At 36.9% G+C, this 27937-nt stretch overlaps 1 protein-coding gene and 1 pseudogene across 1 annotated transcript; one reads left to right on the top strand and one right to left on the bottom strand.

Moving 5' to 3' along the window:
- The first annotated feature begins 4793 nt into the window (after window positions 1-4793).
- LOC118052565 (uncharacterized) lies at window positions 4794-19692 on the top strand (annotated as a pseudogene).
- A 3007-nt stretch (window positions 19693-22699) lies between these two features.
- On the bottom strand, window positions 22700-23978 carry LOC118052566 (UPF0481 protein At3g47200-like). Its single transcript, XM_073408384.1, has 2 exons — window positions 23197-23978; window positions 22700-23015 (listed from the first exon to the last, which is right to left on the bottom strand). Exons 1-2 carry the CDS (start codon window positions 23976-23978, stop codon window positions 22700-22702), a joined length of 1098 nt encoding a protein of 365 aa, XP_073264485.1.
- Window positions 23979-27937: the final 3959 nt, after the last annotated feature.

Genomic DNA, 27937 nt, shown 5'->3' on the forward strand with positions numbered 1-27937 from the left:
TGGTGATTGCAACTAATGCCTGCATCAGCAACGGATTATCCGTTGCTGATGCAGGCATCAGCGTGCATCAGCAACGGAGAGTCCGTTGCTGATGCATGAATCAGCAACAGATTCTCCGTTGCTGATTCATCAAACTAGCAACGGATAATCCGTTGCTAGTTTTGCAACGGATTATCCGTTGCTTTTTATAAGCAACGGATTTTCCGTTGCTGCGAAATCAGCAACGGATTTATCCGTTGCAAACAAATCAGCAACGACAAATCTGCATCCGATTTGTGCCGTTGCTGATTCCGTTGCTAAATTGTTTTAGCAACGGATTTCAGTTGTATTTGCAACGGAATTGTCCGTTGCTAATTACCATATTTTTTAGTAGTGCAAGGTGATTGAAACGGTTGATGACCCAAAATCTTGATCCTGTTGTTTTTCCATCTGCTGCAACAAATAACATGTTATGTTATTACTACGTTGTGGTAGTCAAGTTAGAGAAAATTAGTGTTTTTTTTGTCATATTTTGTGAGCTTTCCTTGTCTCTTAGGATTCTTGTGTTTCTTTTTTCGCCTTTGATAGTTCAATCCCATAAATATTTTGTATTGATTAACCTAATCGTGAAGCTGAGATATATATATCAGTGCAGTTTAAAGAAACTGTGAAAATAAAAGTATCCAATTTGGATGCTTGAAACTGATAAGGTTTGTCGCACCCGACATCGTGGCGACCCTAAAAATTAATTCTCTTGAATTATGGAAAAAGAACAGATTTCTGGCATCCGGTTCTTTTAAGGAAAAATGTCTCGTTTGAGGAGTCGTCATCTAGTATTATGGTCACTAGGAACCCTAACTGGTCAACAGAGATTCTATGACTCGGGATTAGTTATGTAAAAGGGAAGATATTATCACCCCTTAAACGTTCTGCCTAAGGCAGACTGCATTGTTGGTTTTGTCTTAAATTGCTAAATATTTATTAATTTATACTGTGATGATTTGTTTATAATATTCCTGACTCTGGCGCCAGTGAATATTCGAGCTCGAATAATTCCAACTCTGGCGTTGGTAAAAATTCGTAGCTACGACAAATAAAATTTGATCAATATATTTTTTTTTATTCCTTACTCTAGCGCCAGTCAATAAATAAATAAATTTATTTTTAAGCATGCACATATTTTATTTTTCTAGCTAAATAAAATAAAAATACAACGAATAAGAATAATATAAATTTAAACCGGTATTTTTATTCCTGACTCTGGCGTCAGTGAATAAACCAGTAAATTTATATTATTTTTATTCATGCATACACATTTTTTAATTTTTTCTATTTTTAATTTTTTTTGTTTTTTTTGTTTTTTTCTATTTTTATTTTTTTGGGGTGGGCCCAGCTCAGCCCACATGGGCTGGGCTGGACCCAGCTGACCCGGTTGTGACCGGTTGGGTAGTGAATTATAATGCAGGAGTGCAGAGAAGACTTACCTGGTTCAGGTGCTGCCGGAGACGAAGATGATGACTGGCTAGGTGGCGGGTTGTTCTCTTCTCCTTTGTCCAGTCTCTCCTTCCTCCTCCTGTTCGTTCGTCTCCTCTCTGCTTCTGCCTGGTGTTGGAGCTGGACGCACAGGAACGAAGACGATGACGATGGCGTGGTGGCGGGCTGTTTCTCTTCTCCTTTGTCCAGTCTCTCCTTCCGTGTTTATTTCTTATTCTCTCTGTCTCTGTGTTCTGTGATTTCTTCCCCCTCAGTTCTATCTCTTCCCCCTCCCGTGCATGGCTTTTTCCTCCCTCGGTTCTGCCTTTTTTCTCTGGTTTTCCTTTGGTTTTAGTCTCTCTCCCTGCCGTGCATGGCTTTCTTTCTCTGGTTTTGCTCCTGGGTTTTTGTCTCCGGTCCCTCCCTGTTTCTCTCTTTTCAGTCCCAAAATCCCTTGTTTTCCTCTCTGGTTTTCAGTGTTCTCTCCACTGGTTCCTAGCCTTCTCCCCTGGGTTTCTCCCTTTATTTTCCTCCCTCTTTTGTTGGCTGCGACTCCTCCTTTTATAAGACCACAATCGGTGGTAACGGCAAGCCTCCTAAATGCCCAGTGTAACCGACCCTTTAAGTGCCTTCAATGCTGAAACTTAAGCGTTGGCTGGAAACCGATGAAACGGAGGAAGAAGACAGTGAATAGTTTTGTCCAAGAAACGGCTCCGTTTTCCCATCAACTGCTATTTATGATCTGGTCCTTGAAGTTTTGAAATGTTTGTAAATAAGCCCCTGGATAAACTTTAATTGGATCCTTGCATTTCCGCGCCATTTTCAATCTGGTCCTTGGATTTTAATGTTTGCAATTTGGACCCCAATTAAACCCCAAACTTTGATATTTCTTCAATTAAGTCCTCGGATTTCATTAATTAAATTAATTCAAAGCCAATTAAGTCCAAAAACTTATCAATTCTCCAATTAAGCCCCTAATTGGATTAATTAAATTAATTCCAAGCTTAATTAAGTCTCAAAACTTATCAATTCTCCAATTAAATCCTTGATTGGATGAATTAAATTAATTTCAAGCTTAATTAAATCTCAAAACTTATTAATTCTCCAATTAAGCCCTTAATTGGATTAATTAAATTAATTCCAAGCTTAATTAGATTAATTCCAAAGTTTAATTAAACCCCAAAAACTTCCAATCATGTTGCCCTTAACCCAAATTTTAATTCATTCTTCATTTATTTCATTTTACTTGTTTTCAATATAATTAATCTATTTAATTAATCATGTCACAACCGGGTCAGCTGGGTCCAGCCCAGCCCATGTGGGCTGAGCTGGGCCCAGCCCAAAAAAATAAAAATAGAAAAAATAGAAAAAAACAGAAAAAATTAAAAATAGAAAAAATTAAAAAATGTGTATGCATGAATAAAAATAATATAAATTTACTGGTTTATTCACTGACGCCAGAGTCAGGAATAAAAATACCGGTTTAAATTTATATTATTCTTATTCGTTGTATTTTTATTTTCTTTAGCTAGAAAAATAAAATATGTGCATGCTTAAAAATAAATTTATTTATTTATTGACTGGCGCTAGAGTAAGGAATAAAAAAAAAATATATTGATCAAATTTTATTTGTCGTAGCTACGAATTTTTACCAATGCCAGAGTTGGAATTATTCGAGCTCGAATATTCACTGGCGCCAGAGTCAGGAATATTATAAACAAATCATCACAGTATAAATTAATAAATATTTAGCAATTTAAGACAAAACCAACAATGCAGTCTGCCTTAGGCAGAACGTTTAAGGGGTGATAATATCTTCCCTTTTACATAACCAATCCCGAGTCATAGAATCTCTGTTGACCAATTAGGGTTCCTAGTGACCATAATACTAAGTGGCGACTCCTCAAACGAGACATTTTTCCTTAAAAAAACCGGATGCCAGAAATCTGTTCTTTTTCCATAATTCAAGAGAATTAATTTTTAGGATCGCCACGATGTCGGGTGCGACAAGGTTGAATTGGGCTTAGTACTAAAACCAAACCTATGTATATATACTCATTTTTATTTCTAATGACATGACAACTAATTAGCTCCATACTCTTTTGACTCGAAATTATGTCAAGACTATTTGGAATTGGAAGGACAGTGGAATTCCAAGAGTATTTTGTTTGCCACCATGTATAATGGGTTAGTCATAAATTTTCATATTAAGATGGAAATATGTAACTAAAAACTTAATTGTAAAATTCAAAGGAAACTTATTTTAACATGAAAATTTGTTTTTGTTTTTTTTGTTTTTGAATCAACACTTTAGTGTTATTTCAATTACTAGAATTAAAATGACATTTCATAGTTTTTTCACTGAATATATTTATAAATTTTGTTAATGTAAAGAGTCCAAAATAAAAATAAAAAGAAAGAGAGAACTATGTTCACTTACAAACCTCAACAAAGAAATTTTAAAAAAAAAACTATTTCACTAACTTTTTATTGAGATATTTATTTTAGTTTGCAGCAAATAATAAAATTTTATCATTATTGAGATTTTATATATAGTTTATCACCTTTGCGATGGAAAAGTGTAATATTAAGTTTTGATTATTGAGAAAAAAATTTAAATTATTTTTCCTTCTATTATGAGAATTGTGCAAGGCTAAGCTTTCTCAAGCTTCTTTTGTATAGCCTTTCCTGATAACCTTACAATCTTAATTTGTGGTTATTTCTGTCTGCGTTAGTTTTTAAGGGGTTTCAGATTAATGCAAAAAAAATTTCAAGAACAAATGTAAAAGGAGATGAAAAATGCACAATCAAACACAAGATTCCAAGACAACCCGTAAGAGCATCTGTAAGGAATCAAATCTGATTTTTTCTTTCTTTTTCTAATTGTAAATGTTTCACCTGAATGCATGTCTTTGACTACTTGAAAGAGCTAAACATTAAAAATCCATAGCTTCTCTAAATTAAAACTTGCAAGCATTTTTCTGAACAAAAAACAGAAAGGACTCTAGTGTCTGCTACTTACACAAACTCTGAAATTCTGAAGTTTTTTTGAAGAGTTTTCTTGTCTGCTACTTTTTTTCCTGCAATTCTGCACCTCTTCTAATTCTACACAAAATTCTTCGTCAACGTTTTCGGACTTGGAAGTCAACTTGAAAAGTAAGAAAAACTATAGGGATAGAAGTGAAAACATTGGATAATTTTAAACTATAGGAATACAAGTGAAACATTGATAAATCTATAAAGGCCATGGTGTCTATGCTATGTTGACTCAAATTGGGTGTTCTTGAACTGTGATTTATGCAAATGGAAAAAGAAATGAAGGGTTTGTTAGCTTGGCCATGGTGTCTATGCTATGTAGTTTTGGTATCAGCAAGGAGCGTACAAACATCCCGACTCAGTTATCGTCACATTCATTTCGATATGAACTGTTATCATCACAGAATGAAACATGGAAAGAAGAAATGTTTGAACATTATCATTTGATACCTACCGATGATTCAGCTTGGGCCAGTTTGCTGCCACGAAAGATACCGAGAGAAGAAGATGAGCATAGTTGAGAAATGATGTATAGAAATTTGAAAAGTCCTTTGAAATCCTCTGGAAATTTCCTTAACGAAATGTCATTGCATAATGTGAGATTGGATCCAAGTTCAATCCATTGGAAGGCTCAACAAACAAACTTGGAGTACTTGTTGATGTTGGATGTGAATAACTTGGTGTGGAGCTTTAGGAAAACTGCAGGTTCGTCTACACCAGGAAAAGCTTATGGTGGTTGGGAGGCACCGGATTCCGAGCTTCGAGGACATTTTGTAGGTTAGTTTTTTGTGGTTTTTGCTGATGGTCTTGAATTTAGTGTTGATCAATATTAGCACATATATTTTTATGACAAACAAATTTGATTTGGCTTGTTGAAGGGCACTATTTGAGTGCATCAGCACAGATGTGGGCTAGTACTCATAATGTAACTCTAAAGAAGAAAATGTCTGCAGTAGTTTCTGCCCTATCTGCCTGTCAGGTGAAAATGGGAGCAGGATACCTTTCTGCTTTCCCATCTGAATTATTTGATCGGTTTGAAGCTATAAAGCCAGTCTGGGCTCCTTATTACACCATTCATAAGGTATTATCTACTTCAAAATGGTTCACAGTAGTGATTCTTTAGAAAATCATACGACTAACCATTTGGGTTGTTGACTTTGACAGATCCTAGCAGGTCTTTTGGACCAATATACATTGGCAGATAATGCTCAAGCTTTAAAAATGGTTAAGTGGATGGTTGATTACTTTTACAATCGAGTTAGTAACGTTATAACCAATCACAGTGTTGAAAGGCATTATCTATCACTCAACGAGGAAACTGGTGGTATGAATGATGTCCTTTACAAGTTATTTAGCATAACAGTAAGTACACTAATCTGTGCAGTTTCCTTTGCTTCTCCTGATTCTTCACTTAACGAGTCCTATGAATTGTCTCCCTGGAGCTGGAATGGATATATTTTTTGAATTTACTCTGTTCCGTGGAAGATAAACCTCTGGATATCTTTAACTGGAGCCTTAAAAGTTACTTTGGTGCAGGGAGATCCAAAGCATTTGGTGCTGGCTCACCTGTTTGACAAGCCTTGCTTCCTTGGTTTGCTTGCAGTACAGGTAATTTATGACTATCAATTGTTGTTTATCAGCTTTTGGCTGGGGTTCTAGTCTTCTGGTTTTTCAGGTCTTTTCCTTCCTTTTGCCAGTAAGAATAGTTTCCCTTTGAGAAAACAAGCTTCTGATTTTGTAAAATGAAATGTTATCATCTTTGACATAACCATTCCAATCAGTAAGAGCAAGCCTAATTTAAGATGAACTTCTGAGTTTTTTAAATTGCAAATAGAATAAATACAATTAGATTTTTGCTAAATTCTTCTAGGCTCAACTACTGACATTTTTTATTGTTTTAAGTAATCCCAGATGCATTGCCTTCGATCGTTATAAGGTTTTCGATTAATTCCTGATTTTTCTTATAAGATATTTCGCAATTTATTAGTGATACTAACCCCTTTATTGGTATTGCATTCTAAACGAGTTTCGGCAAAATTAAATTTGGGCACGCCAAATTCATATCATTCTATTTGCAATATAAAACGAGTTTTTGCTATTTTATAGAAGCTTCTTCTCTTCCATGTAGGCCGATGACATATCAGGTTTCCACGCCAATACACATATCCCTGCTGTCATCGGTGCACAGATGCGATATGAAATCACTGGCGATCCTCTTTATAAGGTTAATGCTTTATATTAATCATAGATTACCTGAGCAGCATTTTCTATGAAATGTTGTAGCATTTTGATTACTGTTCTACTGAGCTATTGCAGTTCATGTTAGAGTAGTCATGCATGCATGATGTCTGATCTTAAAACTGCCTAAGACAGATTTGATCTTCCAGGATATAGGAGCATTCTTCATGGATGTAGTCAACTCTTCTCACAGCTATGCAACTGGAGGAACTTCTGTTAGCGAGTTCTGGTACTGATTGTTGTTTCTCTTTCAATAATAATAGTGATATTCTGAAGTAGGTTTAATGCCTCCATATAGAAGAATCTTGCTTCTACTTTCATAAAAAAGCTTGCTAAGATCTTATCCTGTGTTGGTTGACACCTTGCCTGATGTGTGAGTAGGTCAGATCCAAAGCGACTGGCTAGCACGTTACAGACAGAAAATGAGGAATCTGTTAGAATTATGAGATTTTGCCTTTAGAAAGATAGAATTAAGATCAGTTTTTCATATTTGAATTCTGTAACAGTTTATCTCCTTCAGGATTTGCAGCAGAAACATTCTGCTTAGTCTAGGATTTCAATTCCAATAATCTCTCAAGTTTGTTGAGAGTTCTAATGCATTTCAAGTTCTATGTAAGCCTATATATAGGCATTTGAAGTTAATGAAAATATTGATCTTTCTACTCAACTCTGCCATCTTAAATCTGTTTCTTTTTCTTTACGTAAACTGTATTGTTTAAGTTTAATTCATTTTCAACAGTGGTATCAGAGCAAATAGATCCTACGGGCTGTGGGGCAAACAAATTTTTCTTTCTTTTGAGTGATAACAATAAGAGAAGGTGAGGCAAACACAGAGAGGGTGAGCGAAACACTTGAGAGTTATTTTCTTTATGTTTTTTGTCAATGTCTTCTTCAAACAATATTGTATCTGCAATTCCAATTTTTAGTGGAGAACTCTATCATATTTGGGCTGTCAAAATGAGATTTTATCTAAGATCTCATGGCTTATGGAATGTTGTGGCAACCGATTCTGATCCTCCACCATTGAATGCAAATCCTACAATTGCTCAAATGAAAGCACATGAAGAAGAAAAACTCAAGAAGGACAAAGCCATTACCTGTCTTCATTCTGGTCTTGCAGATCATATTTTCACAAAAATTATGAATCTGGAAACACCAAAACAGGTATGGGATAAGCTTCAAGTTGAATTTGAAGGCAGCAGCAGAGTCAAAGCAGTTAAACTTCTTGCATTTAAGAGGGAATTTGAGTTGATGAAGATGAAAGACAATGAATCTGTCAAAGATTATTCTGGCAGATTAATGGATGTTGTAAATCAAATGAGGCTTCTTGGAAACACATTTGAAGATCATAAGGTAGTAGAAAAACTTATGATGTTTGTTCCTCAAAAGTTTGAAGCTAAAATCTCAGCAATAGAAGAATCTTGCGATCTGCAAAGTCTGACTATTGCTGAGTTAATTAGCAAACTTCATATTCAGGAGCAAAGAGTTCATATGAGAGATGATGAGGCAGTTGAAGGGGCTTTCCAAGCAAACAACAGGGAAAGGAGTGCTGGTAATCTACCAAGAAACAAACCTGTCAAGTATGCTAAAAGAAAATCAAGTATACCTTCAAAAAGACAGACTTTCTCACCATGTTCTTATTGCAGAAGAACTAACCATACTGAGAAAGATTGCTGGTTTAAGGGGAAACCTTCTCTTCAATGTTTATTCTGTAATAATCTCGGTCACAGTGAGAAATATTGCAGAATCAAGAAGAAGCAACCTCAGCAACAAATACAACAACAAGCAAATGTTTCTGAAGAAAGCAAAGATGAGGAGGAGCATTTGTTTATGGCAACACAAGCTAGCAATACCTCTGAACAGAATACATGGCTTATAGACAGTGGCTGCACAAGTCACATGTCCAAATTTCTGTCAATTTTCTCCTCTATTGACAGATCAGTTCAACCGAAGATTAAGCTGGGAAATGGAGATATTGTGCAAGCTAAGGGGAAAGGAACTATTGCAGTCAGCACAAATAGAGGTATTAAAACCATCACAAATGTTCTTTACATTCCTGAACTAGATCAGAATCTCCTTAGTGTTGCACAAATGCTTAAGAATGGTTATGAAGTCTCTTTTAAAGAGAAATTTTGCTTTATCACTGATACACATAATTCAGAGATAGCAAAAATCAAGATGGATGGTAATAGCTTCTATTTGAAGCTTGATGCTGTTAATGGACATGTGTTTAGTGCAAAGATTGATGAAAGCATTCTTTGGCACAAAAGATTCGGTCATTACAATCTTAATTCATTAAAGTTGTTGTATGATTCTGGAATGGTAGAAAACATGTCTGCAATACATGTTACTGCTCATACATGTGGAAGTTGTGAACTGGGAAAGCAACATCGACAACCATTTCCTAAAGGTATATCCAAAAGGGCAACACACATGCTGGAGCTGGTTCACTCAGACATATGTGGACCTATGAGCACAGCTTCTTTGAATAATAATGTGTATTTTATATTATTCATTGATGACTATAGCAGAATGACTTGGGTTTATTTTCTGGAAAACAAGTCACAAGCTTTATCTATGTTCAAAAACTTCAAAAGCATGGCTGAAACTCAAAGTGGTCAGAAGATCAAAGTGTTGAGAACTGATAATGGTGGAGAGTATATTTCGAAGGAGTTTAATGCCTTTTGTTCAGAAGCTGGAATTGTGCACCAGCTGACGACTCCTTACTCTCCACAGCAGAATGGAGTTTCTGAAAGGAAGAATAGAACAGTGATGGAGATGTCCAGATGTATATTGTTTGAAAAGAAGTTGCCAAGGTTTCTATGGGCTGAAGCAGTAAATACTTCAGTATACCTGCTTAATAGACTTCCAACCAAGTCTGTTCAAAACAAAACACCATTGGAGGCATGGTCTGGAGTCCGGCCTACTGCCAAACATTTAAAAGTGTTTGGATCATTGTGCTATTTTCATGTTCCATCTGCCAAAAGAGGAAAACTGGATGCTAGAGCAGAAAAAGGGATTCTTGTGGGATATGCAACAGAATCAAAAGGTTACAGAGTTTTCAATCTGAATTCAGCCAAAATTCAGGTCAGCAGAGATGTGCAATTTGATGAAAATGCCTGCTGGAATTGGGACTTAAAAGAAGTTCAACAGACTATCACAGCTGCCCTTGAATCACCAGTACAAAGTATTGATGATGAAGATCAACAAGCCATTGAAGCAACTTCAGATACAACAGTACTTAAGGTTAGACAACTGTCTGATGTGTATGAAAGATGTAACCTTGTACATGCTGAGCCTACAAATTACTCTGAAGCTGCAGGAGATCCAGCTTGGATTGAAGCAATGAAATCAGAAATTGATTCCATTGAAAGAAATGGGACTTGGAGATTGACTGAAATTCCTGGAGATAAAAAGGCAATTGGAGTGAAGTGGGTTTTCATAACCAAATTCAATCCAGATGGTTCAATCTTCAAACACAAGGCTAGATTGGTTGTTAAAGGTTTTGCTCAAGTTGCTGGAGTGGATTATGGAGATACTTTTGCACCAGTAGCTAGGCATGACACTATAAGACTCCTACTTGCTCTTGCGGGACAAAAAGGATGGAAAGTTTATCATTTAGATGTGAAGTCTGCTTTTCTAAATGGTATACTACTTGAGGAAATTTATGTTCAGCAACCAGAAGGCTTTGTTGTTGCTGGTGATGAACACAAAGTTTACAAACTACACAAAGCTCTTTATGGTTTGAAACAAGCACCAAGGGCTTGGTACAGCAGGATTGATACTCATTTGATTCAACTAGGATTCAAAAGAAGTGAAAATGAAGCTACCCTATATCTGAAACAAGATGAAGATGGTTTGCAGTTGGTGATATCACTCTATGTAGATGACATGCTAGTTACTGGAAGCAATGCAAAGTTGCTGGAAGAGTTCAAAACTGAAATGCAAGATGTTTTTGAAATGTCTGATCTTGGCATTATGAACTACTTTCTTGGAATGAAAATACATCAATGTAGTTCGGGTATTTTTGTTTCACAAAGGAAGTATGCTGTTGATATACTCAAGAAGTTCAAGCTTGAGTCATGCAAAGAAGTAGCAACTCCTTTAGCACAAAATGAGAAAGTTTCAAAGAATGATGGTGAGAAACTTGAAGATCCCTCTGGATTTAGAAGCCTAGTGGGCAGTTTGCTATACTTGACAGCAACTAGACCTGACTTAATGTTTCCAGCTGGTTTGCTGTCAAGGTTTATGAGCTCACCTAGCAACATTCACATGGGAATTGCTAAAAGAGTGTTGAAGTACATCAGAGGAACAACTGATCTTGGCATCTGGTATTTGAAGACAGGAGGAGTAAATCTGATTGGTTATGCAGACAGTGACTGGGCAGGGAGTGTTGATGACATGAAGAGCACCTCTGGATATGTTTTTAATATTGGTTCAGGTGCAATATGTTGGAATGCAAAGAAGCAAGAGGTGGTGGCACAATCAACAGCTGAAGCAGAGTATATCTCCATGGCAGCTGCTGCAAATCAAGCAATTTGGTTGAACAAATTGCTTGCTGATTTGGGTCAAGAACAAAGCTCACAAACTGAGCTTCATTGTGACAATAAATCTGCCATTGCTATTGCTCTAAATCCGGTTCAACATGGCAGAACCAAGCACATCAATGTGAAGTTTCATTCTATAAGAGAAGCTGAGAAGAACAAGCTTATAAAGCTACACTACTGTCCAACAGATGTTCAACTTGCTGATATAATGACTAAAGCTCTTCCTAGATCAAGACTGGAATTTCTAAGGATGAAACTTGGTTTGTCTAAGGCAAGTCTCAAGGAGGAGTGTTAGAATTATGAGATTTTGCCTTTAGAAAGATAGAATTAAGATCAGTTTTTCATATTTGAATTCTGTAACAGTTTATCTCCTTCAGGATTTGCAGCAGAAACATTCTGCTTAGTCTAGGATTTCAATTCCAATAATCTCTCAAGTTTGTTGAGAGTTCTAATGCATTTCAAGTTCTATGTAAGCCTATATATAGGCATTTGAAGTTAATGAAAATATTGATCTTTCTACTCAACTTTGCCATCTTAAATCTGTTTCTTTTTCTTTACGTAAACTGTATTGTTTAAGTTTAATTCATTTTCAACAGAATCATGCACAACTTATAATATGCCGAAGGTGTGTTTCATCTCATATCTCTGCTTACTGATTTAGATTTTATGTGTACTTGATGAATAGAATTTGTTTCGATCTTTTCAAAAACTTATTTTGACTCCAAGGTCTGTATGTCAGTAAACATTTTGGCATCTATACGGCATTTACCAGGCAGCTTTTGCATCTTCGTGTTACATAAATTTTCCTGCTTAAATACTCTGCACTTTTTTTTGCAACCTGTAGGTCTCTCGCCACCTGTTCAGATGGACCAAAGAAATGGCTTATGCAGATTATTACGAGCGAGCTCTGACAAACGGTGTGCTAGGCATCCAAAGAGGAACAGAACCTGGAGTGATGATTTACATGCTTCCACAACATCTGGAAGTTCCAAAGCCAAAAGCTATCATGGATGGGGGACTTCGTATGATTCTTTTTGGTGCTGCTATGGAACAGGTGTGGAAACTGTTACCTGCCTCATCCTTTCTTTGCTGCTAATACAGTTCACTGTTTTTAATCATTTTTTACTTGTAGGAGGAGAAACATACCTCTGCTTCTGTGCTAACAATTTGATATTATCTTTTGTTGCTGTACCCACAGGAATTGAATCATTTTCAAAGCTGGGAGATTCCATATATTTTGAAGAAGGAGAAGCCCCAGGCCTTTACATCATTCAGTATATATCAAGCTCTCTTGATTGGAAATCTGGACAGATTGTGCTCAATCAGAAAGTTGATCCTATCGTTTCTTCGGATCCATATCTTCGGGTGACATTAACCTTTTCTCCTAAGAAGGTATTTGCTGAATCGATCTATCATATGAGCATACGGAAACTAGTGTTACTTTTGAAGGAGTTACTTTCCAATAAAAAAATATCAACCTGGATCCTCCTTGGCTGGGAAAAGGATGTTAAAAAGTGGCTAAATCTACTGGAAATTTATAATTATTTTTGTAGCGTGCAAGTGCACAGAGAATAGAAATTCTTAACAAGAGGTGGGAAAAAAAGGCTTACCTGTGATCATAATGGATCTGATTTGTGCAGGGGACTAGCCAAGCATCGACCTTGTACTTGCGGATACCAATTTGGACAAATTCAGAAGGTGCTACTGCAACAATAAATTCTCAGAGTTTGCGTCTACCAGCTCCAGGTGTGAAGTATAATCTTGACTATTTGCATCTGTTAATCTACATGTTTCTTATATTTTGATTTAATCCATTTTATAATAGGAGAGCTCATTTGGCATCTTCAGAGTGATACCTGGAATAGTCTCTAATACTCTACTTCTAATGCAGGTAGTTTCTTATCAGTCAATAGAAAATGGAGAAGCAGTGACAAGCTAACCCTTCAGATTCCCATCAGTTTGAGAACAGAGGCCATTAAAGGTATTTTCTTTGGATTCCTGCTTGAAATGTAAAATATTTTCGTAAATGTCTATAATGATGATGGACATAGAGCTGACAAAGTCCTCTGAACAACATTCAGATGACCGGCATGAGTATGCTTCTGTTCAGGCAATACTATATGGTCCTTACCTACTTGCTGGTCATACAAGTGGTGACTGGAACCTCAAAACCGGGTCAGGAAATTCTCTTTCAGACTCAATAACACCAATCCCTGGCTCTTATAATGGACAATTAGTATCTTTTTCCCAAGAGTCTGGAATTTCGACTTTTGTGTTAACAAATTCAAACCAATCAATATCAATGGAAAAGCTCCCGGAATCAGGCACCGATGCTTCTCTTCAAGCCACCTTTAGACTTGTATTAAAAGACTCTTCTTCCTCGAAACTCTCAAGTGTTAAAGATGTTATTGGAAAATCAGTCATGCTTGAACCCTTTTGTTGGGGAAACTAGGAACAACCGGACACCAATTTACCGGAATACAATTCACAAGTCCCAATTATTTCCCTCTTTGTGCAGTAAAAACAGAATCAAACAATGACCAAATATAATGCAAATAATCACACAAAATCAACACCAAGATTTTTACGTGGAAAACCCGATGCGGGAAAAACCACGGGACCGTAGTCCACCTAAAAACTTCCACTATCAACAATAATGGGTTCACAACTGTTCTTCCTCAGATTCAACTAAGGGATACAACATAATATCATCAAGAACAACTTATTCTCGGATTACAACAAGATTATAAGAGAATTATTGGAGGAAAAACTCACAAACTGACAGCCCCGTTTTCTGTCAAAACGGCCAGCTTCCACGCCACCAATTTTCAATCCAACCGTCCAGAATGAAGTGCAACGCGTCTAGAAGCTGCTGTCAAAATTTCAGCCCGATCCAACGGTGAACGGGCTGGGAATCGAAGGAAGAGCACGGACTGCTCTGCTGCCTCTTCTTCTCTTTTTCTCTCGGTTTTCTCTTCTCTCTTGTTTTTCTTCTACTGCGTCTACAGTGGCAGCTCCAGCTTTTTAATTAAGAGAGATAGTCAACTGCCTCTCCTTTAATTAATGTGGTGGTCCCCCCATCACATGGTGCGGGACCACACACAACAAATCTCCCCCTCACGCACCATGTGAGGAATTCGCCATAATGGCGATCAACATGTAAGCTTCAATTTAGGAGGCTCTGACAAGCCTGCTTCCCTTTTGCAAAACTCAAACTTCTCTCTCGGTAGAGGTTTGGTCATCATATCTGACACGTTGTCATCGGTATGAATCTTCTCAACAACAAATGACTTCATCTCCATAGCATCTCGAATCCATTGATATCTAACCTCAATGTGCTTTGATCGAGAGTGAAAAGTAGGATGCTTACTGAGATGGATTGCACTTTGACTATCACAGTGCAACACAAAGTTCTCTTGAACTAGGCCAAGTTCATGTAAGAACTTCTTCATCCATAACAACTCTTTGCCCCCTTCAGTAAGAGCAATATATTCAGCTTCTGTAGTGGATAATGCAACACATTTTTGCAACCTTGATTGCCATGAGACTGCTCCCCCTGCAAACTTCATCAAGTATCCTGATGTGGACTTTCTAGAATCAACATCACCAGCCATATCTGCATCTGTGTATCCATCCAACACAGGTTTATTATTACCAAAACATAGGCTGAAACTAGAAGTACCTTTGAGATACCTGAGTATCCATTTCACTGCTGACCAGTGTTCTTTACCAGGATCGGAGAGGAACCGACTAACCACACCAACTGCATGAGCTATATCCGGCCTTGTGCAAACCATGGCATACATCAAGCTACCAACTGCGGATGCATAAGGAACCTTTTTCATCTCATCTCTTTCTTCATCACTTGAAGGACACTGCTTAGAACTTAGTTTAAAGTGGCTTGCAAGTGGAGAACAAAACCGGTTTGGAGTTGCTCATGTTGAATCTCTCAAGTACCTTTTTGAACATATCTCTCCTGAGATAGCCAAAGTTTCTCCTTCTTCCTGTCACGTGTGATCTTCATGCCAAGAATCTGTTTTGCCGGTCCTAAGTCTTTCATTGCAAAAGACTTGCTTAACTCTTCCTTTAACATCTGAATCTTCTTAGCATCATGGCCAACAATCAACATATCATCCACATACAACAATAGAATAATAAAGTTTCCATCAGGAAACCTTTTCATAAATACACAATGATCAGAAGTGGTCCTGTCATAACCATGATCCACCATAAAAGAATCAAACTTCTTGTACCATTGTCTTGGAGCTTGTTTTAAACCATATAGGCTCTTTTTCAACTTGCAAACTAACTGCTCTTTACCTTTTGCTTCAAACCCTTCAGGCTGCTCCATGTAGATCTCTTCATCTAAATCACCATGGAGAAAAGCAGTTTTCACATCAAGCTGTTCAACTTCAAGATTCAAACTAGCAGCTAAGCCAAGCACAACTCGGATTGAAGACATCTTGACCACTGGTGAAAAGATTTCTTCAAAATCAATACCCTTCTTCTGACCGAAACCTTTCACAACCAATCTTGCCTTGTACCTTGGTTGCGAGCAATGTTCATCAATTTTCAGCCTGAACACCCATTTGTTCTTGAGTGCTCTCTTACCTTTAGGAAGCTTCACTAACTCAAAAGTATGGTTTTCATGCAAGGATTTCATCTCTTCTTGCATTGCTTTCAACCACTCACTTTTCTTCTCATGTGACATAGCTTCATCAAAGCATTCTGGCTCTCCCCCATCAGTAACCAACACATATTCATGAGGAGAGTATTTGGTGGAAGGTTGGCGAGGTCTAGTTGACCTCCTCAATTGTGGCTCATCTGGAGCTTCCTGCATAACCTGTTCAGGAATAATATCAATTTCATCATTAGTTGATTCAGCATCACCAACTAATGGCTCATTAAGAAAACCACCATTATCATCATTTTGCAAATCTCCCCCATGATTAGCAGGCATCAAAGGTAACTGTGGAGTAGGTATTGGATTTGAATTAGATGGGATAAAAGTAGTAGACTCTGTTTTCTCCTTCTGTTCAAAATCTTCAATGGTTTGATCTTCAAAGAAGATAACATCTCTGCTTCTCACAATTTTCTTCTCCTTTGGATCCCATAGCCTATAGCCAAACTCATCATCTTCAGAGCCCAAGAAAATACACTGCTTTGTCTTGCTGTCAAGCTTAGACCTTTCATCCCTTGGAACATGTACGAATGCTCTGCATCCAAACACTCTCAAGTGTGCATAAGAGACATCCTTTCCTTTCCAAACTCTATTTGGAACATCAAAATCAAGAGGAACTGATGGAGAAAGGTTGATCATGGCAACTGCAGTCTTCATTGCCTCACCCCAAAAGGACTTAGGCAGCTTTGCATGAGAGAGCATACATCTAATTCTTTCAACAATGGTTCGGTTCATTCTCTCAGCCACTCCATTCTGCTGTGGAGTCTTAGGAACTGTCTTCTCCAACTTGATACCATGTTCCCTGCAATACTTCTCAAAAGGACCTCTGTATTCACCACCATTGTCAGCTCGAATACATTTCAGCTTTCTACCAGTTTCTCTTTCAACTCTGGCATGGAAATCCTTAAAGACATCAAGCACCTGATCTTTGGATTTCAAACAAGTGGCCCAAATTTTCCTGGAGTGATCATCAATAAAACTAACAAAGTACAATGCACCTCCAAGAGACTTATCAATCATAGAGCAAACATCAGTATGAACTAAATCAAGAACATGTGATCTTCTATGTGAAGGTGATCTTTGAAATGCTACTCTATGTTGTTTACCAACTAAACAATGAGTACATGTGTTCAAGTTCATACCTTTTAATGGAAGGTAGTTTTTCTTGGCAAGGATGCCAATGCCTTTCTCACTCAAATGTCCAAGCCGTTTATGCCATAAATCAGTAGAGCAATCTTCAATTGCATTCACCTCCCCTTTGATCACCTTGGCTTGTGACATGTAGAGACCCATCTTTTTCCCTTTAGCAACAATTAGGGAATTTCTGGAGAGTTTCCATTTACCATCTCCAAAGAAATTGTAATAGCCTTCTTCATCAAGAGTACCTGTAGAGATCAAATGTAGGCGCATATCAGGCACATGCCTAACATCTTTGAGTAGCAACTTGCACCCAGTATTGGTTTCCAACCAAATGTCTCCAATGCCCACAACACTAGCCATCCCTTGATTTCCCATCCTAACTTGACCAAAGTCACCAGCAGTGTAGGATGTGTAAAAATCACGTCGGGGTGTAACATGGTAAGAAGCTGCTGAATCTGCAATCCAGGTGGTATCCTGACATACAAGATTAACACAACCATCATCACAAACAATGGCAACATCACCATCAAATACAACTGCAGCTGTACCATTCTCTTCATTCTTGTCTTCATTTTTACCCTTTTGATCTCTTTTGTACTTTCTGCAATCCTTTTGCATATGCCCAGGCTTGTCACAATAATAAACACTTGAAACCCTTCCTTGACTGAGATCTTCCTCTTGGCTTCCATTTGCCTTTTCTATTGCTGGATTCTCTATCTTGCTTGCTGTGAGAGAACCTGCTTGGACTTCTCCCCCGACTTTCTGTAACAAGTGCATGAGACTCGGAAGTGCTTGTCCCTTTCCTCCTCTTCTCTTCGTTGAGGATACAATCCTTCACTGTTTTCAAAGTGAGCTTTCCATTCGGAGTAGAATTGCTAAGTGACACCACCAAAGTCTCCCAACTATCCGGCAATGAACTCAATAGGATTAATGCTTGCATTTCATCGGCTAACTCAAGATTCATCAATGACAACTGATTCAAGAATCCTTGGAATACATTTATATGCACCGAAGCATCTTCACCATCTCTATACTTCAAATTCACAAGGTCTCTAATTACAAAAACCTTGTTTTGTGCACTCTCCTTGGCAAAGGTTTCTTCCAACATCTTCCAAACTGTATAGCAGTCATGTTCTTGAGAAATATGATTAATAGACTTGGAGGATACCCATTTTCTAACATTAGCGGTAGCCTTTCTATTAAGCCCATTCCATTTTGCATCATCCATTTCATCAGGCTTTATTCCTTTACATTCAATCGGTAAAGCCAAATCATTGCAATATAAGTGATCCTCCATCATTGTTTTCCATAGAAAATAATTTGAGGAAGTGAGCTTTATCATGCCCGAATCTTCCTTCTCCATTTTAACTGCACAAGAAATTCAATCTACACAACCAGTGCTCTGATACCACTTGTTGGGGAAACTAGGAACAACCGGACACCAATTTACCGGAATACAATTCACAAGTCCCAATTATTTCCCTCTTTGTGCAGTAAAAACAGAATCAAACAATGACCAAATATAATGCAAATAATCACACAAAATCAACACCAAGATTTTTACGTGGAAAACCCGATGCGGGAAAAACCACGGGACCGTAGTCCACCTAAAAACTTCCACTATCAACAATAATGGGTTCACAACTGTTCTTCCTCAGATTCAACTAAGGGATACAACATAATATCATCAAGAACAACTTATTCTCGGATTACAACAAGATTATAAGAGAATTATTGGAGGAAAAACTCACAAACTGACAGCCCCGTTTTCTGTCAAAACGGCCAGCTTCCACGCCACCAATTTTCAATCCAACCGTCCAGAATGAAGTGCAACGCGTCTAGAAGCTGCTGTCAAAATTTCAGCCCGATCCAACGGTGAACGGGCTGGGAATCGAAGGAAGAGCACGGACTGCTCTGCTGCCTCTTCTTCTCTTTTTCTCTCGGTTTTCTCTTCTCTCTTGTTTTTCTTCTACTGCGTCTACAGTGGCAGCTCCAGCTTTTTAATTAAGAGAGATAGTCAACTGCCTCTCCTTTAATTAATGTGGTGGTCCCCCCATCACATGGTGCGGGACCACACACAACACCTTTCATCTTCCTGGAATGCTTTTAGTGCAGCAAGGAAAAGACAGAAGCTTTGCACTCACAAACTCTGCTGATGATGATGGATCATCTATCTTCCGCGTGGTTCCTGGATTGGATGGAAAAGACGGAACTGTATCCCTGGAATCGGGTATCCAGAACGGTTGCTATGTGTACAGTGGTGTGGATTATAAGTCAGGTCAAAGCATGAAGCTTAGCTGCAAATCGGAGACATCGTCAGATACTGGTTTTAATCAGGGAGCCAGCTTTCTAATGAACAAAGGACTAACTCAATATCATCCAATCAGCTTCGTTGCAAAGGGGGACAAAAGAAATTTTCTTCTTGCACCATTACATAGTCTGAGAGATGAATCTTACACTATTTATTTTAACATTCAACCTTAACAAGTGTTGATAGAGCTATTGATTAGTGACTTTGCTTTTAGATAAATTAAGTTCAATACATAAAGAGGAGGGTTGAACTTGAAACCTCCTACGAGGAAAAAGGGGACACTAATTGGTGCGGGGCACTTTCTTCATTAGTTTAGTATAATTATTTTTATTATATTACTTGCTTAATTGTTAAGAATTTTTTTGGCGTTTCCAAAGACTAGTGTAAAAACATGCTTATCTTTTAATTTTGATTTAATCATTGAATAAAATTAAAAAAAAAATTTAAAGATCTAATTATATAGGATAACTAGCTTATAAGCTGTTTTTGTTTTTAGACCAAAATTAAGCTAGAAAGCTACCATTTAAAATTTTTGTTGTTTTTGATTTTTTTTTTTTTATTTAGAATAGGATTTTAGATGTGGAACAACCAGCCAAGAATTTTATGGATTAAATTGACAAATAAAAATGTTCAAGAAGCTATCCAAATGCATAGCCTGACTTAATAAAAAATTCTTTATTTTATTGAGTAAAAATTTACTGTTTTAATATTTATATATAAAAAAATTATCTTTTTAATATCGAGAATATATTTTACATATAATTTTGTAATCTTATGTATTAAAATAAAAAAAATAATTTTTTAAATTTTTTTTAAAATATTGGAAAAATTTTCATAGTTTTAATAAATTAGTTAGTAAAACAAAAAATACATGCTAAGATATATTTTTAAATTTTATGAAAATACAATTATACAATAGATTTTTTTATATATATCTTTGGAGACATGGCTGTATACATAAGAAGAGATCGGACCAGGCTAAGATTGGCACAAAAGTACCTTTTCGCCGAACCCAGCCCAACTATTTTGGTATGGACCCGAACTAGTCCGGCCCTTAAAGGGAGACTCTCAACTTCACTTTGCAAAATAATGGAGCTGGCGAAGAAACAGAAGAAGGGGAAAGAGGAGAATGGCCGGGGGAAGCTGACCTGTGGTGGCTCACGGCGGCGTTGCGGTTACAGACTGTGGAGCTGCTTGGCCGGTGGCTCTTCTTTCTTTCTCTGTGTTTTCCTTCTGCATTTTTTCTTTTGTGGTTTTCGTTTTTTTGCTCCTGCTGCACCCCCTCTATGGCTTCTGTTTCCTTTTCTCTTATCTCTCTGTCCCTCTCCGTTTTTTTATCTATTTCGTTTTTTTCCTTTCCTGGTTCTCTCTCTTTTTCTGTCGTGCGTCCTCTGTTTTTTTTGTCCCCCTTCTGCAATCTTTCTCTCCCCCTTTCTGTGTTTTTTTTAGTTCTCTCGTCCCCTGTTCTTCTCTTCTTTTTTCGGTTCTTTTCTCTCTGGTTTCAAAAACAATCTCCCCCTAAATCTTTCTGTCTCTAAAAACTTCCTCTCTCTGCGAAAACTCCCTCACGTAAAAATGTCTTCTCTCTTCCCCTGTCTTTTTTCGTCTGTTTCTTCTCTTTGTTCTCTGTTCCTTCGTTTTATCCTTCCTCCCTCTATGTTTTTTCATCCCCTGTTTCTTTCCCTTTCTTTTTTTTCGGTTTCTCTCCACTCTCCACTCTACCCTCTGTTCTTTGTTTCTTTTTTTTTTGCTAATCCTCTCTCCTCTGTAATCTCCTTTCCCCTCAAAATCCCCCCTTCAAACTGTCCCCAGCTTATGTTATTTATAAAGGCAGGGGAGAGGGAGCCACCCTACCCTGTACAAGCGCAGGGTAAGGTGGCATAGAGGAAAAGGCGGGAAAATCATTTTCTTCCTTGCCTCTGCGCACGCAGAGGAAGAAGAAGATGCATGCCGTTCAAAACGGCACCGTTCCATGTTTCCTCTTCTTTTTTCTTTATTTTTTAACAGTGTATGCAACAACATGGTTTTGCACAAAACACTCCGTTTTATTTACAAGGAAATGGCGCCAAAATATGCCAAATTTCAATTAAGTCCTCCATTTTATATTTGTTCAATCAAGTTCTCAATTGCAATTTTAATTTTCAAAATCAATTCAATTGCATTTCTGTTAAATTCTATCGTTAGCCCTAAAGCTATTCATTTTTTTCACTTTAGTTCTTGGGTTTGAATTTATACATTGTAACACTCAATTGATCAATAAACTTTTAATTTTTTTTAATTTAGTTCTTGATTGAGTCAATTTCAATCCCTATAGTTACACGTCTTTTTTATTGTGGTTCTTGGTTTCGAATTTCTTCATTCAATTTCATAATTGGCCATCAAATTTCAATGCTTATATAATTAAGCTCCTGATTTGATCAAATCAACTCTTAAAAGTTATATTTTAACACCTGAATTGTAATTGATTTCAATTAAAATCAAAATTGACTTAAAAATCAATTTTTCTTGCAATTAACTTTTCATAAATTCAATTAAATCTTCAATAAAATTTATTGAGTTCATAAGCATCTGGTTATTTTAAACTTTCAGGAATATGAGAAAAGCAGCAATTCCATCAAGAGGTCAGCTTTATTTTTTAATTATTAGTGTTTTTTAGGACTCACATTTTTTGTTCTCTCTTACTTTTCATCCCTATAGTTGCATGTTTTGCTGCAACAAGCTTGGAAGCAACCACTTTGCCCAATGACTAGGTGCTGGGAAACAATTGCATGAAACAGCACAATTCATGAAAGCAATGTAAAAAATAGGAACTGAGAATGTAAAATCTCCTGACAAATTAACGCACAATACAATAGTCGAATAAAACTGTAATGCTTGTTTCTGTTAAAAGAGTCGTCTGGCATGATCAAAAGTTATGCTTGTTTTTTTTTAGAAAGGTCTTCTAGCATGATCATATACTACGTTTTGAACTTCTGTTCTTTAATTCTGATTGGCAAAATCAGAGTCCAAGAGACCAAACAACGTGTTACTCACTTTTTGTTTTTTAATTCTGAATGACGCGTCATTTATGGTTTTTTTATTTTGAATTGTAAAATTTCAATTGAGCCTTTATTCTTTTAATTTTTTTTAATTACACCCATAATTTCCTATAAATTTTTAATTCATGCAATTTCACTCCATGATGGCATTGCTGTACATCTGGTTATTTTAAATGAAAGGAACTGACATTTCTCAGGATTTGAAGTACATTGAAATCATAAAACGAAAATAAAATGCAAAGGGATTAAATATCTATCACAATTGAAGGATAGAGCACACCGTTTGTATGACAGTGAGTACAAGGAGAAAAGTAGCAGCAACAACGGAGATGCCAGTCCATGGATTGTTGAAGTAAACCTGCTTCAAGTTTGCCTTCCACTTGTGCCTACGCTTTCTGCAATGTAAATTCAGCTCTTCGCAGAGACCCGAAAGAAAACTTTCTGAAGAGGTAGCATTTTCTATGACAAGACTGTGAAAAAGATTTGACACTGCTTCGTCCCTGCTTAGCATATTTTTCAAGTTCTCATTCTGAGCAAGTACTTCCACATCTTTGATAGCACTGACGAGGCAGCTGATGAAAGTAATATAGTCATTTACGAAAGTATCCCCGTTCGCATGATGGCATTGCTCAAAGGCCTGGAGGTTTCTGAATAAGATTTCTATCACATCATATATTTTTTAGTTGTGGAATTTCTAGAATCCCATTATTGAATGTTATGTCTAGTAATGAGCTTTTATTGGAACGCTTAAACTTCACTCCAGATTGATGGAGCTCCGTCGCAGTGGGTGCGCTTAAAAAAGCCTTTTGTTTCGCTGGACTGTGCTTCTCTGTTGGCTGCTGACACTTTTGTAGGAAGTCAACGAAATGTAAGACTCCAGAGGAATCGATTATTTTCCAACTGTCCTCTTTTACCCAGTCAGGCCATAGACCTTTGAATAACCCACAGGTAAGCTCAGTAAGGGTACAATTCTCAGGATTGGCAGCTCCACTGGATAGCTCAAACAACTTCTGGAGGATGAAGAATGGAAGCTGATTTTCAAGCAAGCTCATATCAAACAGCACGTCAACTAACTTAAATGGACGATAGAAAATGTGGTCACGTCGACGTACGCTTTCATAAAACTCGATGTTCAGTGAGAGCATAATAATGAAGACAGCATCCAGTAAGATCATTGTTGCGAAGTCTTTCCTACTAAGATCAATGGTCTCTGCATAACTATCTCGTAATTCCGTTTCATTCTCCTTTATAATGCTAATTAAATCCTCCACGCTTACTGATAAATTCTGTTCGAGAAACTGCTGCAGGTACATTATTTTGTGGTCTTCCATAGCTTTTAGATTTTCCTTACCATGGTGAAGAGGGCCTATTGAGACTACTCGAGGTGTATATGCCTTTTCATTTAACTTCCGCAATCGTTCCGGGACTCTGTAGATGCAGCATGCCTGGGAGAAAGCCTTCTTGATCTTCAATTGCTCCCTCAAAGAATTGGCTATCTCGTTGATATCAAGTGAAACTTCATCGCTCTGATCCATTATCTGCTGGTCAGAACTTGATGTTCGACCAATTTTCAAACTGGAATATTAATATTAGTCATGAAAAACATACTTTGTAAACAAACTAGAATATGCCAATTGAGAGAAGATACTATAACCTCAATATATAATTTTATATAAATTTTCTAATATATATCCTCAAGTAAAAAGTATTAAAATTTGAAGCTTGCATTAATCTATATTATTTTATATTTAATTTTTATTAAATAAAATAAGTTATATATTTATAATATTTGGCCCATGTTGAACTAATAATTAACAGCTACATTACAATATATGGACTCACTATTTAGCATCTTATTATTTGGCCCATTTTGTTTAATGTCTACCTTTAAAAAACGTGTGTAGAGATGTTACCCAATATAAGATAAAGAGGGGAAAAAAAGAATACAGCCGCCATATGAAACCACACTAAAAAAGTATTTAAGTGTTTTTATGAGAATAATAATGATTATTTTTTAAAATATTTTTTATTTAAAAATATATTAAAATAATTTATTAGTAAGTTTGGAGGGAGAAAGCCTTGTCGATCTCATTGATATCAAGTGAAACTTCATGGCTGTAATCCATTATCTGCTGGTCAGAACTTGATGTTCGACCAATTTTCAAACTTGAATAATATTAGTCACGAAAAACATACTTTGTAAGCAAACTAAATGCCAATTAAGAGAAGATTCTAGTACTAGAACTATAATATCAAATTTGAACTATATTCACTTCAATAAAATCTGTTCACACAAACAGCAATATAATGGCTAAACGCAAATATAAGTAATATTTATGTAATATCTGGCCCATGTCGGCCATGTCGCCAAGGCAATAGAAATAAAAAATAGACCAAGAACTAACAGCTACGTTACAAATTTGAACTCTTTAGCTTCTTATTATTTGGCCCATGTTGTTTAATGTCTATTGTCTACCTTTAAAAATGTGTAGAGATGTCACCCAATTTATGATTCAGAGGGGAAAAAAAGAAGACAGCCGAGCATATGAAACCACCCTAAATATTTATTTGAAAATATAATAGTGATTATTTTTAAAATATTTTTTAGTTAGAAATGTATTTAAATAATATATTTTTTTATTTTTAAAAATTATTTTTTATAAATCCAAAATCATAAAATATATATATATTGCCTAAACAACACAATACCAAACGGGCTGAGTGCCACTAATAAATTGTGAAATATCTTACAAGAAAAATCAGGAATTAATCGAAAACCTTACAATTATCGAAGTCAATGCATATTGTGAGATTATACTCAAAACAATAAAAAATGTCAGTAGTTGAGCCTAGAAGAATTTAGCAAAAATCTAATTGTTTTAGAGTGATGAAGTGAGATGATTCAGCTTACTTTTGTGAGCTTTTGACTTGGTGACCTTCTTGGGACTGTTGTGAGGTTTCCAAGAGCTTTGATGAAGGTGGTAATCTCAACCACCATCAAAAGGAAAGCAAACTAAGGCTCAAAAATCGGCTGCTTCCATGGACTGCACTAGTACTGTTGTTCGCTAGGCTAGCTGTTTGGGATTGCTGAATGGTGGTGATGGTATTAGTTGCAGGGTTTTGGGTGAATTTTGATGGTGCTTGGAGGGTTTCGGGTGGAGGAAGCCAGTGGTTTGTGTGTTTGTTCAGAGATGAGGCCAGTGGCTTGCGGTGCTATATATATATTTTGCTGGAAGTGTGTGTGGGTGATTTCTATGAAGGTTTCACACTAGAATGTCGTATTTTCATCATTCATCTGCCCTATCTCTGTCGATTTCACACTAGAATTTCCATGTAATTATACATGTAATTATGTTATAGACATGTGTATATTCATCTTCATGTAATTATACATGTAATTATGTTAATTAAATTCAACCCGTTTTGTCACTGACGTGGACAAACTTAAGTAATCCAATAAATGGTTGATCCTTCAATGTCCTATCTCTGTCGATTTTGTTAAACTTATTGAGATCAAACACAAAAGGGAGGCTAGAATTCTGAATAATATGTATATTATGAATGCTTAGTCTTAACCTAAATACAAATAAAGTATATATAGGTTAAACTGAAAGTACTATTCTACCCTTAATAAATAATACTACATAAATATTATTTAACATCTCCCCTCAAACTCACGATGCGGCAGCTGTAAGCATCGAGAGTTTGCCAACTAGAAAACGAAAACGAGAGATGGAATGCGCCTTGGTGAAGAAATCTGCAATCTGCAAGGAAGAAGGAACAAAAGGCAAAGTAATGGTGCCATGTTTGAGATGATGACGAGTAAGATGACAATCGATCTCAATGTGCTTAGTTCGCTCATGAAAAACCGAGTTGTGAGCAATCTGAATAGAACTCTTGTTGTCACAATACATAGGAGTAGGATGAGAAAAGAAAACTCTCATATCAGCAAGTAACCAACGTAACCAAACAATCTCTTTGGTGGTAGATGCCATGGCACGATATTCTGCTTCGGTGGATGATTGAGAAACAATAGATTGTTTCTTGCTCTTCCAAGAAATAAGAGAATCACCTAAAAAGATACAAAACCCGGTAACAGACTTGCGATCTGTGGGATCACTACCATGATCAGCATCAGAGTATGCACGCAACTCCAAGGAAGAGGTGGATGAGAGTAAAAGACTCTGAAAAACTGTACCCCGAAGATATCGCAAAATACGAAGAACAGCTGCCCAGTGAACAGTAGTAGGAGAAGCAACAAACTGACTAACAACATGAACAGCATATGCAATATCTGGGCGAGTAATGGTGAGATATACCAAACTCCCAACAATAGTGCGGTATAAAGTAGGATCTATCAAAGGTAAACCATCAGAAGAAGAGTACCTTGCATTAACCTCAATAGGAGTATCAACAGTCTTGTTATCTGTAAGTCTAGCCCGCTCAAGAATATCTGCAACATATTTCGATTGAGAAAGAAGGTAACCTCTAGGTGAATATGCTACCTCAATACCCAGGAAATATCGAAGATGACCCAAATCCTTCATTTCAAATCGTTTAGCCAACTCTATCTTCAAAACTGAAATACCATCAATATCATCACCAGTAATAATCATGTCATCAACATATAAAGACAGAATGATACGACCTGCATCAGTGCACTTGATAAAAAGAGCAGAATCATGACTGCTAGAAACAAAGCCAAGAGACGAGATCACAATAGAGAATTTCTCAAACCAAGCACGAGGTGCTTGTTTGAGACCATATAATGCTTTCTTAAGCTTACAAACATATCCAGAGTCATGTGAAATACCAGGAGGGGGTGCCATATAAACTTCTTCTTGAAGATCTCCATTCAAGAAGGCATTTTTAACATCAAGCTGAGAAATATGCTATTGACGAATCGAAGCTACAGCAATAAGAGTACGAATGGTAGTTATTTTTGCAACCGGGGCAAATGTCTCCTCATAGTCCATACCATACTGTTGAGAGTATCCTTTTGCAACCAGCCTAGCTTTGTATCGCTCAATAGACCCATCAGAATTAGTCTTGATCTTATACACCCAACGACAACCAACAACACTCTTACCAGGAGGTAGAGGAACCAGATCCCAAGTATCTGTCTTATGCAAAGCAGAAAGTTCCTCATCCATAGCTTGCTGCCAAAGCGGATCAAGAATTGCCTCTTTATAGGAAGAGGGCTCAAAGAGACAATGAATAGAAGCTAAAAAGGAAGTAAATGATGAAGAATAACAAGAATAAGCAAAATCTGGTAGTTTTGTAGACTTACGAATACGGATGGACTGACGTGGAGGTGGATCCACAATCTCAGATGAAGCTTGAGGGGCTGTAGATGAGAATGGAGCTTCAGGTGTGCCAGAGAGTAAAGTACCAGTACCTGCAGAGTTATGAGTACAAATTGATCGAACATGGGGAGAGATATCAGAATCCTCAGAAAACGGATCTATACTAATAACATCAGATTTGGTCAGGT

Source organism: Populus alba, chromosome 3 (genome assembly GCF_005239225.2).
Source record: "Populus alba chromosome 3, ASM523922v2, whole genome shotgun sequence".
Taxonomy (NCBI): Eukaryota; Viridiplantae; Streptophyta; class Magnoliopsida; order Malpighiales; family Salicaceae; genus Populus; species Populus alba.